The sequence below is a fragment of the Vigna radiata genome, chromosome 10 (assembly GCF_000741045.1).
Source record: "Vigna radiata var. radiata cultivar VC1973A chromosome 10, Vradiata_ver6, whole genome shotgun sequence".
NCBI classification, from domain to species: domain Eukaryota; kingdom Viridiplantae; phylum Streptophyta; class Magnoliopsida; order Fabales; family Fabaceae; genus Vigna; species Vigna radiata.
Genome location: NC_028360.1, coordinates 17,963,014 through 17,977,969, shown reverse-complemented (window position 1 = coordinate 17,977,969; position 14,956 = coordinate 17,963,014). Strand labels below are relative to the sequence as shown.

At 34.6% G+C, this 14,956-nt stretch overlaps 4 protein-coding genes across 5 annotated transcripts; 2 read left to right on the top strand and 2 right to left on the bottom strand.

Moving 5' to 3' along the window:
- The first annotated feature begins 1,470 nt into the window (after positions 1 to 1,470).
- Positions 1,471 to 2,776, top strand: LOC106775527 (nudix hydrolase 15, mitochondrial). Its single transcript, XM_014662670.2, has 3 exons — positions 1,471 to 1,831; positions 2,057 to 2,199; positions 2,271 to 2,776. Exons 1-3 carry the CDS (start codon positions 1,546 to 1,548, stop codon positions 2,592 to 2,594), a joined length of 753 nt encoding a protein of 250 aa, XP_014518156.1. The 5' UTR covers positions 1,471 to 1,545; the 3' UTR covers positions 2,595 to 2,776.
- Positions 2,777 to 3,658: 882 nt separating this feature from the next.
- On the top strand, positions 3,659 to 5,770 carry LOC106775385 (nudix hydrolase 15, mitochondrial). 2 transcript variants are annotated; one of them, XM_014662503.2, is made up of 4 exons: positions 3,659 to 3,905; positions 3,984 to 4,129; positions 5,098 to 5,217; positions 5,324 to 5,770. In XM_014662503.2, the coding sequence occupies exons 1-4, from the start codon at positions 3,698 to 3,700 to the stop codon at positions 5,564 to 5,566; spliced, it is 717 nt and encodes a 238-aa protein (XP_014517989.1). In that variant the 5' UTR covers positions 3,659 to 3,697; the 3' UTR covers positions 5,567 to 5,770. The 2 variants fall into 2 exon arrangements, with proteins under 2 accessions (XP_014517989.1, XP_014517990.1); XM_014662504.2 differs by having other exon boundaries at positions 3,661 to 3,905; positions 3,987 to 4,129.
- Positions 5,771 to 6,903: 1,133 nt separating this feature from the next.
- Positions 6,904 to 9,395, bottom strand: LOC106776119 (magnesium-chelatase subunit ChlI, chloroplastic). Its single transcript, XM_014663449.2, has 3 exons — positions 9,187 to 9,395; positions 8,870 to 8,979; positions 6,904 to 8,219 (listed from the first exon to the last, which is right to left on the bottom strand). Exons 1-3 carry the CDS (start codon positions 9,293 to 9,295, stop codon positions 7,167 to 7,169), a joined length of 1,272 nt encoding a protein of 423 aa, XP_014518935.1. The 5' UTR covers positions 9,296 to 9,395; the 3' UTR covers positions 6,904 to 7,166.
- A 1,334-nt stretch (positions 9,396 to 10,729) lies between these two features.
- On the bottom strand, positions 10,730 to 12,616 carry LOC106774544 (spermidine sinapoyl-CoA acyltransferase). The gene is made up of 2 exons (XM_014661576.2): positions 11,750 to 12,616; positions 10,730 to 11,418 (listed from the first exon to the last, which is right to left on the bottom strand). The coding sequence occupies exons 1-2, from the start codon at positions 12,598 to 12,600 to the stop codon at positions 10,875 to 10,877; spliced, it is 1,395 nt and encodes a 464-aa protein (XP_014517062.2). The 5' UTR covers positions 12,601 to 12,616; the 3' UTR covers positions 10,730 to 10,874.
- Between the last annotated feature and the right edge of the window lie 2,340 nt (positions 12,617 to 14,956).

Here is a 14,956-nt window from a genome sequence, read left to right as displayed (position 1 = left end):
ACATTTTCTACATGGTTAAATTAAAATATAAAGAGTAAAACCTACAGACATTAATATATATTAGATATGAAAAAAATATTATTTTAAATTATTCGTCTCAATACTTAACCTTCCATCACAACTTGTTAATTTTCAACCAACACACATTCCCATATGAAATTGACTTTGTTTTTCTTTTTTCCACATCTTTTCTAATGATGAAATAAAATTGAGGTTTCATTTTTACTTCTACCACCCACAACATCTTTCTTACAATATTTTCATCGTATCTTTGATCTTCCATTAATGTCGGAGGTTTCTAAACAAAAATTCACACAGAACAAAGATCCTAATTCTTTTATCAAAAGACGAAAATAAAAAGTGAAACAATTTTCTTATAAACACTTCTCTTGTTTAACTTCTTTAAAAAAAATTATTTAAATACATGAAATTAAGTTTAATTTATATATATCTTGTAACCGTTCTCATTAAGTACTTAGACAAAATGTGTCCAAGCAAAAAGCAAATTGAAATAAAGAAGTTCTTCCAACCACACATTTCCTATTTAAAGAATGGAATCCCATTTAATTTAGTGGTTCAATTGTTGAAACACTGACACACTGTACAATAAAAATAATTAGTGATTAAATTAAATTTGGATAAGTGGTAAAATAATGAAATGGAATTCTGAGAGATCTGCATTAAAAACCGGCATTTTGGATATGGACTCAGAATATAATCTTAATACCAAACAGACCAATAAATATTCACTACATTTCAAATTCCTTCACCACCTGTCAATTCATTGCATTAAACATTTTTCCATTTCTGATCTTTCATTGGCTGAAAAGGGCCAAGCTTAAGATACTTTCACACATACTTTCTTCCTCAAAAATTGCACTTGCTTTAACTCCTTGTTGCCTCATTACGTATTTCTGTATTAGATGCCAGACGTTAGATGCCAGACGTATTTCTGTATTTAATGTTCACACTGCTAAATACATCTTAATACAAAATCTGACAGAACTTTATAAAATAATCATTGTTTTAAAGCCAAAATATATCAGTATCTAATACAGGTCAGTGAAGTGTCTAATCTTTCAAAGCCTTTATATATAATAAAGCTACGATAACCGTATAAGTATGTTAAATATAGAAACATGTCGCGGTGTGAGATATATGCATTGGATGGGCGTTCCCAATAAGTGCAGGAGAACATAAACATAAACATAAACCTGTGAAGCTGTATTTTTGACAGGAAACTGGAGAGACAAGTTATTCAATGTTGGTTGTTAGAGATAAAGAATGAAGATGGTTAATGTGGTAGGAGTAGGACCAGAAAGATGAAGCCACTCATATGGTTTCAAGGACATTAATATTTGTTGCCAAAAACAGGTATTCCTACACGTCATTCAATCATAGAACCTATACCATTCTACCATCTACCCCATTTTCATTAACTTCTACAAGTTCAAATATCACTACAACATGATATATTTGTAGTATGGCCTTATATTACCACTCATGACTTGTATTGTGAGAAGATAGTTTTTCTCTCCCAAGTTCATGGATTGTTCAAACTCCAATGGAGGATCAAAGAGGCTTCTGGACTTGGCGCAAAGGCTCCGCCTTTACAAGCCCCCAATATTCCCTGAAGACATCTTGGATGACATCATGGAAGACAAGGTTGTCTCAGAAGTGAGTTACTCAGAATCAACCACCTCAATGGCTCAAAACACAGAAAAATTCAGATACAAGAGAGCTGCTGTTTTGATCTGCATCTTTGAAGGAGATGCTGGGGATCTCAGAGTGGTACTCACCAAGCGCTCTTCCATGCTCTCCACTTACTCGGGTCAGTTCAATTTCATACAAGTGCTTTGTCCTTTTTTTTTTTAAAAAAAAAAATGATAGATTACTATCATATAATTGTAACTACATTTGCAATGTGGTTGTTCTGCTGTGATAACAAAGATCTCGATGTCAGTGTCTTTTAAATTTTTGATGACATGTTTGAAATCTTTGAATGAATGAGTAGGGAATGAAATGAGGGTTGTGTGTATTGCATGTTGTTTTGCAGGTGAAGTGGCCTTGCCCGGTGGGAAAGCGGAGGAGGGGGACAAGGACGATAAGGACACGGCAAAGAGAGAGGCAATGGAGGAAATTGGGTTGGACCCTGAACTTGTCGATGTCGTTACTGTTCTTGAACCATTTTTCTCTAAGGTATACACTCTTTTTCACACATGTACTTGTTGGGGCAAGTGAAAGTTAACCTCTTTTTTTTCCTTTTGTAGTACCTAATGAGAGTGGTTCCTGTGATTGGCATTCTTCATGACAAAAAGGCATTCAAAGCTGTTCTGAATCCTGCTGAAGTAGAAGCTGTATTTGATGCACCTTTAGAAATGTTTCTGAAGGATGAAAATAGGAGTGAGGAGAAGATGGAATGGAAAGGAGAGAATTATCTGATACATTTGTTTGACTACGAAATGGAGCATAAAAAATATCTGATATGGGGTTTAACTGCTGGGATCTTGATAAGGGCAGCATCAGTTGTGTACCAACGACCACCAGCTTTCATGGAGCACAATCCTAAATTCAAGCTTCCTCAACTCATTTAACTCAATTTACCTCTTATAACAATTGTTCACCCATCACTACTACTACTATTACACATTTCAAGATTAACTCTTTAAATGTATCCCAACACTTGCACAATGCTATCAATAAGTTACAATTGTTTACTTCAAAGGATGCATCAACAATTATTTTAAATAAATACAACCATTTAAGAATTTATAACTACGTCACATGTCCTGAGTTTAAAGCTAATACCTATAATTAGTAAACGAAATGGTGTATTTTTCATTTGATGCATATTAATTTAAAGTTTATATTTGGTATGTATTTCACCTTTCATTTAGTTTTATCATTAAACGAAATAACAAGATAACTTAAAAAAAATAGAAGTAAATTGTATGGTTTAGATAAATCTCCTTCGAGGTAAAATGACGAAAAATACAATTAACTAACATTTATATTTGTTTTGTTAATTGTATGATATTTAAAGTTTATAAATAATATTTAAAATAATTATAAAACGCAAAAAGTTAATTAAACTGGAATGTAAACTATATCCTAAAATATATTACTCTATGCCATCCTTTCCATTAACATTAGATGACATAATTGCTATCAATATCAAAATAAGGCAAAAAGAATTAACAAAATTAAAATGTATCAATATCAACTTTAAATATATAATGACAAATTAATTCAATAGGGTCACCTAATAAGAATGAATTGCTAACTCGTCATTTTCATGCATCATCACCCATTTTATCACAATCTGTAAATAACTATAAAGGTTATATGCATTTAAGTGTATTCTCTCTCTAGCTTTTACACTACTTCTACAGACATCACATTATGGACTTTAGTTCAAGATGGGGGACTTCAGAAGATTGCATTTGGATAATACTTCTGCTGAAAAATCCCCATAACTGTTAATATTTATCTATTAAAATATAAGATTTAAAATATACATAGAGTTAAAAGGTTAAATATATTTTAGTTTTTAAACTTTTTTAATATATAATTTTTTAGAATTGTAGTATAAATTGTAATGATATTTTTTAATTAATTTCGTTAGAACAGTTTTTTTTATCATCATAAAAAGTGTTATTATTGTAATTGTGAAACAGAGGTGGGTGGGAAGAGGAGAATGAGTTCAAAGAGAGCTTCATCGAGATTACAGGCTTTGATCAATCACATCCAATGTTCGTATTCAGCGCCGACGAACCCCGACACTTTGGATAAACCCATCGTTTTGAAGAAGAGAGCGGCGGTTCTGATATGTGTCTTCGAAGGCGGCGATGGAAGTCTGCGAGTAATCCTCACCAAACGCTCTTCCTCTCTCTCAACCCACTCCGGTCTCTCCCTTACTCTTTGCAGTCGATGTTGTTCTGTTTTTCTATTTCATTTCGAGTTTCACCTCACTGTAATATCAGCAGGTGAAGTGGCTTTGCCAGGTGGCAAGAGGGAAGAAGGTGATGCTGACGATGTACAAACAGCGTTAAGAGAGGCCAAAGAGGAAATTGGCTTGGACCCTTCTCTCGTTTCTGTCATTACTGTTCTCCAACCCTGGCATACAAGGGTATTTTTCTCTCTGTTTTTCATTTTCTTCATCTTCCATTGCATCTTGCCCAAGAAGAAATCTTTTCACTGCATGGTTTAGGTTATCATACTCTTCACACATCATTTTTAATCGCCAGTTAAAGGACAAAAATTAAAAATAATATCTTTCTGGACTATGCAAAATTAAAAATGACATGTAATTAAATGTTTTTAAGTGTAGAGACAATTTGTGACTATCGTATGAGTAATGAAATGTTTCAAAAGCATGGAATCTAGTTTATCAGTAGATATTTCAATCCAATTGTGTCTATCCATTTCTTAGATTCAGGTTATTAATTACCTTCCTGCTCCAAGTTCCAACCTTTTTGGATTCAGGGGTTTAATTCTGGGAAAAATTTGCTTCCTTTAAACCCAAGATTCCTAATCAGATGAGTTAAGTCCTGCAATTCTAGAGTATGCTATTATTTTACTGTTTTGTAGTATAGTGCTACTATCTTCCCTAAGACTTGCGTTTGTATCGAATTATTATCTGCCGAGCTAATATCAGAAGGACCTTACTAAGGTTAAAGTTTCTTCAATTATGTCCAATTTGGTTGACTTTTACCCTATGCGATATTTTCAATTATTAGACTCTATTATTGAGACTTTTTAAAGCATGAAAGCATAGTTTTTATTAATTTGTAAGTACTTTCGAAAAAATAGATGAGATAGCTTTTAAAAAAGTTGAGATGAGTTAGTTGGTTTTAATGTGAGAAATTTGATTAGACTTTACATTTTTAATTCATTCTATTTTCTTCTCCTGAATACTCAAATTTATCCAAGTGCCCAATAAAGAAATCTAGTTAGTTTTTTTTTTTTTTTCAGTATTGGCAAACATATAATCCAGATTTAGAGGCACACATTAATTATTTTAAGTAATTAAAAATATCTTTGAACCTTAGATTTTTGCATAATTCATTACCCTTACAAAGCAGTTTTTAAGTACAGTATGGTGTAACCATAGTACCTGTGCTTGGAGTACTGTCCGACAAGGATGCATTTTCACCAATTTTAAATTCAGCTGAAGTAGAAGAAATATTTGATGTTCCATTGGAGATGTTCCTCAAGGTTTGTTCTACTGTGACTGTTCTTTTGTATACTTATTTTTTCGGTTTGAAATTTTGGGGCCATAAAGGCAAATGAACTTAATTTCTGACATCATGGTTGAATGCAGAATGATAACAGAAGAGCTGAGGAAAGAGAATGGATGGAGGAGAAGTATCTTTTGCATTATTTTGATTATGAGGTTGGGAACAAGAAGTATGTGATATGGGCTATAACTGCTTCAATCTTAATTGGAACGGCTACTCTTTTACTTCAGCGGTTTCCTGATTTTCTAGAACAGAGGCCTACAATATGGGGAGGGATGACTGAAGGTGACAAGCTCATGCTGCAGAATATTTCTAATTCCAAATAATGAACTTATGCATAAATAAATTAATATTTAGAAGTTATTTCGTATTAACTTCTCTGAAATCTAACTTTTATCTCACTCGTGAGTTAATTTTAGTTTATGGAGAAATTACGGTTGTTTTTTATTCTTGTCTCTTCTTTTAGGTTCGTATAGTAGCGACTGATATGTGTGTTAGATGGGTGCTTAATAATATGTTTCATTAGGAAATGTTTAGCCAGTTTATATACATCGCATGCTTTTCTAAAACATAGTGAATTTTTGCATATAGCTGGACCATGGTTCGGATATTAATCTTACACACACTAAGGGTGTGTTCACTTGGAGGTGATAGGAAGTGATTGGGGGAGAGTGATTTAGTGAATTTGAAGATAATATTTTTTGTTGTTTATTTGAGTGAATTTGGAGGTAAACGAGAGTGAATCTTGAAGTAAATTTTTTTAATTTGTCATAAAAATTAAATCCTACATCAATTCTGACAAACTTTATTTCAAAATTCACTCTCGTTTACCTTCAAATTCACTCAAATAAACAACAAAAAAATTATCCTCAAATCCACTCAATCACTCTTTCCCGATGACCTCCGATCACCCTCAAGTGAACACACCCTAAAGGAAACTTGGATATGTAATTAATTGTATTTACAAATCAGTGACAATTGTATTTTATGACGACTACTCAGTTTATATCATAAAGTGGAAAAAAAAGAAAAAGTTGGTTACCCTTGTGTAGTTTCTTCTGGTTTTCAATGTTCCGTCAGTCTGCATTATAGCAAATTGTTCACGCAACTAATGTGGATTGTGGAATGTGTTGAGCTTCTTATATATATGTATAGAATTTTCTTGTAAAAATTTATAGAATTGGGTTGAAGACATGGATTTTTAGTCAACACGGAAGCAACCAGTTCTAGCTTTTAATTAGTTTATTAGCAAACCCATTTTATACTCGCCTCATTCAGTAAAACCACGTCCATCAATCAAGTAAATGCAGAAGCTGTTCATTTAGGTTCTGCGTGATGTTATATGAAGAGTTGCTTGGAGTGCATAGGCAGCATTTTTTTTAAAATTTATATTTCATTTATGAGATCTTGAGCAAATGCAAAGCATTATAGACGCAGTGCGTGATGAATCAACCTATTTTCAATGCAAAAGTTGTCTATATGGCACGGTTGGTGAATTTCAGTCAACGGCAAACGATAACACATAGGTTAAGAGAACGCATAAGCAAAAATACCTTCCTAATTATTTATTCGGTGTTTCTCATAAATTAAAAGGTAAAATGTATAACCTTTGCAATGAAACTCAAAATATGAAGGAATCCAAAAATATTTTAAGAAAAAAAAGTAACTTTTAATATATTTTTTTTCAAATTTATGCTAATATAGGAGTCACAGTCTGGAAACCCCTAGCTTGTTAAAGGACTACAAATACAGTAGCAAAATAGTGAATGACTCTTATACTTAACAAACTCGGATTTTCCAGTATAAGAGGAATTCATGAATCTTACTAGTGTTTAAGGACAATGAAAATCCTCTCAGGAAAAGAAAGGTAAAATGTAAACAGTAGCTGAATACCGCAGCATAAAGATCGTGTTATAACTATGCCTCTCAGCTAAAAACCTCATAAAATTTCTCAGTGACAAGTAAACCTGAGTCTATTGACTCCAAGGGATCCTTTCTAAGACGGTGTCTCAAGCAGTTGGGAATAACAGTAGCAATATCCTCTGCACTTACTTTGTCTCTTCCCTTCAGAGCAGCAAGAGCTTTTGCAGCCCTGTTTGTTACAATGTCTCCTCTTAGTCCATCCACATTCAACTCTGCACACACCTTGGAGATTTTCACCTTGAGATCTTGATCGATTTGAACAGAAGAAAGAACACTCCTTGCTGAGGATATTTGGTCTTGGAGCTTCTCTTGCTCAGCTTTGTACGAATCACGAAACTCCTTTGGGTTCTTGTCAAATCGACCTCTCTCCTCCACAATCTTAACTCTCAGCTCAGCATCCCTGACAGTTCCAACTTGAGCATGCATTCCAAACCTATCCAACAGCTGGGGCCGGAGCTCCCCTTCTTCAGGGTTGCCCGAGCCAATTAGGATAAAGCGTGCAGGATGTGAGATAGAAATTCCCTCTCTCTCCACTGTGTTCCATCCTGATGCAGCAGAATCCAACAACACGTCCACCAAGTGATCATCCAAAAGGTTAACTTCATCAACATATAGGATTCCCCTATTAGCTTTAGCCAGTAGTCCAGGCTCAAATGCCTTGACACCCTCAGTCAAAGCTTTCTCAATGTCAATTGTTCCGCACACTCTATCTTCTGTAGCTCCCAATGGCAAATCAACCATGTTAATTTTCGTCAATACCACAGAAAGATTTTCTCCTTGTAGTACACGCTCTCTCACTTCAACACCCATGAATTCTGGATCTTCCGGGTCTGAGTTATAGGGGTCACCAGCAACAACCTTGATTTCGGGAAGTAAATCAACCAATGATCGAACCGTTGTGGATTTCCCTGTTCCCCTGTCCCCCATAATCATCACGCCTCCAATCTTAGGATCAATCACATTAAGGAGAAGACAGAGTTTCATCTCATCCTGTCCAACTATGGCAGCAAACGGGTATACTGGTCTTTGGCTTTCTTTAGCAGCAGTACTCTGATTCTGAATATGAAAAGTTTACTGAGTTGGGTTCTTGTAAAATGCATACACAAACAATCCTTAGTTTCCACGAACTCTAGCACTAATTTCGAAAGTAAAAAACATAAATAAGCTAGGTATTTCAACATAGTATACATACAAGTATGAGCTCATCTTTATTCCTCTCATTTTCACCTTGCAATTTTCCAACAATCAACCATACTCAATCAACCATACTCTAAGTGCACATGCGTGTAAGAGTAACAGAAACCATATCCTAAAGGAAAAAGAAAAATGAATAAATAACGTACGCACTAACAGGTAAATACTGTTATTCATTTAATGTAATGTTAACTTTGTTAACTTTTATGGTAACTATCTAATTGATCAACAATGGATGATTTCTGTTTGACAAAAATATTTTACACTCACAGTACATGGTCATTAAAGTTAAGAAAAATATCAGAGTACAGTCTAAAAGTCTGCCTTCATCCCAAAATCTGTTTAAAAATCATTTGGAATCCTCAATGACTCAACACACATCCACAAAAGAGTGGAAATCTTTACAACAATTAATCTAGAGTACAGCCATTATAACCATCTAATGCAATCCAAAACACAAATAAAGACACCGAAAGAACATCCAGACCTCAAAAACCCAATATCGTACCAACCTGTTCTACAGAGTTAACTTCAGTGGCAACACTGGCAACTGAGAACTGAGACCTTCCCTTCATGCCATGGATTCCAATTCCTCCATAAAACTTCCGCCCATAGCTCTGCCCTGCAAATTCTCAAACACTCAACTTAGATTCTAACAATCACACAATGCCCACAAGAACCCACGACTCATTTCCAGCTACAAACTCCGCAAGGAGAAACAAAATCACAAATTTGGCAGAGAAAAATAACATATACGAAAGGGGTCTGCCGTACTCCCTCCAACAACATATTGAAGGCAAAAAAACACAGAGTTTGCAAAGCAATGTACCTGAGGTTAGAGAGAGAGAGTGAACGGAAGGCTTGGAAGAAGAAGAAGAAGAAGAGAAATAGCGTGAAGGCAGAAGAGCAATTGAAGAAGTGCCCAACGTGGACGCCATAGGCGGAGAAGAGAAGGAGTGTATGTGCTCTGCTCTATGAGGCTGTTTGTTTGTTTTGTCCTTTATCCACCAATCATAGCAGATGGCATGCCTCCTATTGGCCTCCCAGCCTTTGGATAAGAAGATAGATAGATTTCATTCTTTTCTCTCTCTTCTTCTTCTTCTTCTTCTTTTAATTAAAACAAAAATAACTCAATTAAATTAATAATTCCTTCAAGTTTACAAATATTTTCTTAAAAGACCACCTACTCCTACATTACATTTTTATTAAGGCCGCCCAAAATAACCATGCTTTTAAATTAAATGGTTGTGTATTTTTGTTAATAGTAAATAAACTCTGATACGAAGATTGCGGTAAATTATTTACTTTAAGACAGATTTTATTTTACTTTGAAATCCTATCATCGTATGCTATTTTTACATTATTTTTAAAACTTTCTTTTGCAAGTTATTATATTTATTATCTTTTAAAATGTTTTTTTTCAATTTTGTTTTAATAATATTTCTATTTTTATACCTTTTTAATCTGAATTTTAATTAATACAATTAGATAATTAATTTAGTTAATAGGATTATTATCTTTTTATTCTTAAGACTAGAAATTATGTACAAGTCACGAATCTTTGATATATATATATATATATATATATATATATATATATATATATATATATATATATATATATATATATATATAAAAGCTTCATCATACAATAAGATAAACATGTTTCAATAAGATTTTGTATAACTCTTATGCTTTGTTCTCATGCAAGGATGGATTTGTGGGAGATAATTTGGAGGAGATGATTTGAATAGATTTGAGTGGATTTGAGAGTAATTATTTTGTTGTTTTTTTTAGTGGATTTGAGGGTAATTGAGGTTGGATTTGAAAATAAAGTTTGTGAAAATTAGTGTAAGATTTGATTAATGTGAAAAATTTTAAAATTAATTTAATTGATAAAAATTAAAGATTACCAAAATGTCTCTAGTTATTAAAGTAATATAAAATTGTATTTGTTAATGTTATATTTAATTGTAAAAATATTTATAAAGAGTAAAAAAATTAAAAATAATTATTAAAATTAATTTTTAAAAAATAAAAATTTTAATTTTAAATATAATATATTTTTTAATATAATTTACACTAGCATCAAATAAATATAAGATTAAAAAAAACTATCAATATAATTCTGAAAATAAAAAGCAACAAACTTTAGGATTCTGTTCAAGTACATCAGGAATAATAAGAAAACTTTGATGAGTGTGAAACACCTTAATTTCAATTCAGTTATTTTACAAAAGCAATAAGGGCATAGATGAGATTTTACTTTAAATCACCGCATATCCTCGCATTATGTAAAGATCATGAAAAGTTATATATCTCGCAAATCACCTTAATTTTATCCTTCTATGTAGAGATCATAAAAAGTTATATATCTCGCAAATTACCTTAATTTCATCCTTCGTTAAACGAACACAGTTTTCATTGCATATCATTTCTTACATTTCTATTTGAACAATAAGATCCACTCAAAAGAACGGATCATTAAACTTGGTGAAAACATGTGTACGTGTGTGTCTATATGTGACTGGGCCAGTGGTCTTGGGTTGCGGAAAAGACTTGCATGGCTTGTCTGAAAGCTGGTAATGCAGAATGTCTCAAAGTGACCAAAACTTTGAAGCCCTCTTTATTCTGAGAAGAGGCAGTTGAATAAGGCAAAAAGAAGCAAGGCTCAACACTCCCAAGCAGGTTCCTTCCAAGGGGCAAAACAGTAACTGGGCCTCCCCACCCAAAGTCCACAGTTGAGTGGCCCAAATGCCTCCAATCGGTGAATCCACTGACCTCTCTTCCTGCTGTGATCCCATCACCAAAATGCAGCTCCTGATAATCTATGTAAGACCGCACATACTCATCGCTCACATTGCTTTTACTCTTTTTTATTAGCTCTGCAGTTTCCCAGATGGGTCTCTCTATCAACTCCTTCGCACTCAACACTACGTACATTGGCACACAACCATTGCCCCAATACCCACCAGGGACTGCTGGCTTTACCAATCTCCGTATGTTGATTGAGTATGCAAACTTCACCTTCTCCTCACCCTCAATTCCAGATGCCATCACCCTGTCTCGCCAAGAACAATGGTCACAAACAATGTTCGTATAATCATCAAAATTTAAAATGCTAATACTACCTTCCAATTCTACTTATAAATGGCTAATTCTAAACCACACTACCAATTCAAAAAACAACCTTTTCCGCTGTTTAATCCACCCAAGTTATTACAAACAACAGACAATTCAACCAAAAACAATGGAAGGGACAGAAGAAAAGTTGTGTATCTACTCCTTCACTGGAAATATCACACTCTGCTATCTCTTCTTTTTCTGATGTAAGAGTAAAATGAACTTAACTGTTGCAGAAGTTAACTCTTAAAACTTATTGTGACACTTACTTGGCTCTCCAAATGTAGGCACCAAGAGCCTCAAAAACGGTGAAGTTGAACCCGGATTGCTCCAACAATGATCTCTTCATCATGTGCAAGCACTCATCTTTCACGTGAAAGCACTCTCTCGCAACCCCGCCAACGCCCTCCTCGTACGGCAAAACCCCTTTTTCCAAACGCAGAAACTCATCGACCAAAGGTGAATCCACTCTCGGCGGCTTTCTGGGACCCAAAAGCCTATCACGCTCCCACACCGTCTCCACCGTCATCCGCGTGGCCCCGCGCGCCAGCTCCGCCACCGCGTTGAAGAACAGAGTGCCCCCCATGCCGTCGCATAGCGCATGGTGCATGGCGGCGCCAAGGACGAACCCACCGCACGCGAAGACCGTCACCTGGAGTATGCAGGGGTGTTCCAGTCCCTCCTCGGGACCCGGGTCGGGCACCAACTGCTCCGCGAGAGGCGAGGCCGGGTCGTCCAGGTGGTTGACGGAGTGAAGAGTGAAATCGGCGGCGGCGCGGACGAGGGGGATGCCCTGGGCAGCGGCACACCAGAGTTCGAGACGGTGGGGGGAGGTTGGGCGGCGACGTAGTGTGGCGGCGAGGGGGTAGAATTGGTTGAGCGCGTTGGAGAGGGAGGAGGAGATGACGTTGAAAGGGTCGAGGGAGGTAGGTGAAGCGGTTGAAGTGTACGCGCGGAGGTAACGAAAGGTGAGGTGAAGGTTGGGGTCGGTGTCGAGTTGGGAGAGAGGGAGTGAGTGGTCCTGAAGGAAGGGAGGCTGGGAAGGGATTACGACAATGCGCTCTAAGGTTTTGATCCTTTCCATGCTTAATGTCTGATCTTGTTTATGTTGTTGTTCCATTCTTCTCTTGTTTCTGCTTCTTTTATGGGTGAGCTTTTGGAGTTTGGATCCACTGCTCCAACCACCGACAAAGCATGGTTAACACAGTTAATGATGTCACGTCAACAATAATACCTACAGTTAAAAGAATGGTGATATTTTTTAAGTTTTTTAAATATAAAATTGACATTTCAAGTTTCTTAAATATTATAATTTATGAATTTTTCAAATCTAAAAATCCTCCATAATCATAATTTAATCTATAAACCTTAGGCTGGAATTGTAAGAGGAATAAAAGAAAAAATGGGACGTGGAGCATGCTGCATCCCATGTTCTCACCAAACACAACACACCAAACCCACATATCATTCAGCTATTCTAAACTCTCACATATGTTCAATTCATACAAATTATAACACGTACTTTTTTTAAAAATTAATTATAAATAATAAATGAGTCCTCAACTATGGGCCAATTTGATGTGTGGGTGTTTTGATTGCTTGGGTCATGTTGAATACATAAACTGAAAACAATAATACCAGTAAGACAACATAATAGAACCAAATAAACATGTTGAATCCAATGAAATAAGGGACAATATTACATCTTAGATATGATGATAACTTGATCAACTTTTCTAGACATCCCTTTTTTTTCACATAGGTAACTAAAAGTTAGATATCTAAGTCGAACTTAAGCAAATCAATCGTAAAACAGGCCCATAAATTTATAAATCTATCCGTTTTATAAAAAAATAATAGTTGTATTAAAAAATAAGAGTAACTTTACTTTTTAAAACCATATATTTATATTAAAATTTATATATCAATAATTATGCTGTTTAGAATTACCTAAAACTTGAATCCAAATATAAATATAAATAATTTGTCTTTGAACAAATCTAAACACATGTGATATTTATTTTATTTTGGACTTGTTAAAAAATTTGGAACACACAACAAAGTTATTGAGTTTAGGAAGTGGACTCAACACTCTTAAATAAGAGATTTTTATTTTATTAACATATTATTATGATCTAGAAGATATTTTATTAATATATTCTTATGATTTCATTTAGAAGATACTGTATCTTAATATTATTGTGTTTTGAAGTAATTATTATATTTTTGGATTTAAAAATTGTGATGTAAAACCTTAGAAGATATAAATTTACAAATCCAAAACTTAAAAACTTGAAATATTTTTGCTTAAAGTACAGTTAAGTTAACTGTAAATCAATTTATTCCAATATCTTAAATTTGTATTTATAAATTTCGTAATAAATTTCACACTAGTGTCGGTTAATTATGATCTAATTAGTAATAATTATTTTATTTTAAGATAATTATTTTTAACCATAATTTTTATTTAAGATCAACGTCTGGTTATACAGTACAAATATATTATTGGGTAGATGAAAAAGTTTAAAAAAAATTAAATAAATACACACATTTTTACTTTTTAATATACAAGAGTGATTTAATTTATTGACTCTACAAAATCAACTCTTTACGTAACTGGGGTAATAATAAAGTACCAGCGTCACTTGCTTTTTTTTATGTCTCTTTCTTTCCCAAGTGATACCGATGACAAAAGAGAGCAAAAAATTTAACTTTTTAGCTTATGGAAGGAATGATGAAATCTTGACACTTAGAATCTTGTATATATATGTATTTTAACACGAGAAGAGTCTCCTTCCGTTACGGATTTATGGTATGATGGTTGCATTTTGATAATGTTTGAAAAGTTAGATAGGGTGGTAAATGACAAAGTATAGGAAATTTTTGGAAGTCTGCAGGGGTCAGCCAGAGCCAATAGAAATGAACAAGTGAAGAATAGAACTAGAATTTGGTTGTGTCCAAGTATTCACCCAGTCATCAAACTACCAAACGCCATCTTCACTGGAGGCCAACCCATACTAAAATATACCTCTCACCTTCTAATGTCTACACTCTTTCTCGCTATATATACTCACTACCTCTGCATCGCTTCTCACATTCTCACTCAGACATTTTATCATACACATTCTTCATTACGTCAACATGTTCAAATCCAAACCCTGCTTCTTCTGCCTTATGTTTCTGCTCCTCTTATTATCCACCGCTAAATCTCGTCTTCTCCAAACTCCACCTACCTTCAAGAGGTTTCCAGCTCAACTTTCAACCAACCGAGCCCAGGCCCGTTCTACTGTGACCCTCGTCTTCTCCGAATTTGAAGAAAGCCCACGTAAGCCTGGCAGACTTGCCCCTGAAGGCCCAGACCCAAAGCACCATTGATCAGCCTCTAGGAGTTTAGTCATTGCGGAATTGTCTTAATGTCTGGGTTGCCACTTCTTAAAGGAGAGAAATCATTTTGTTGCTCTGCATATTCAATAATC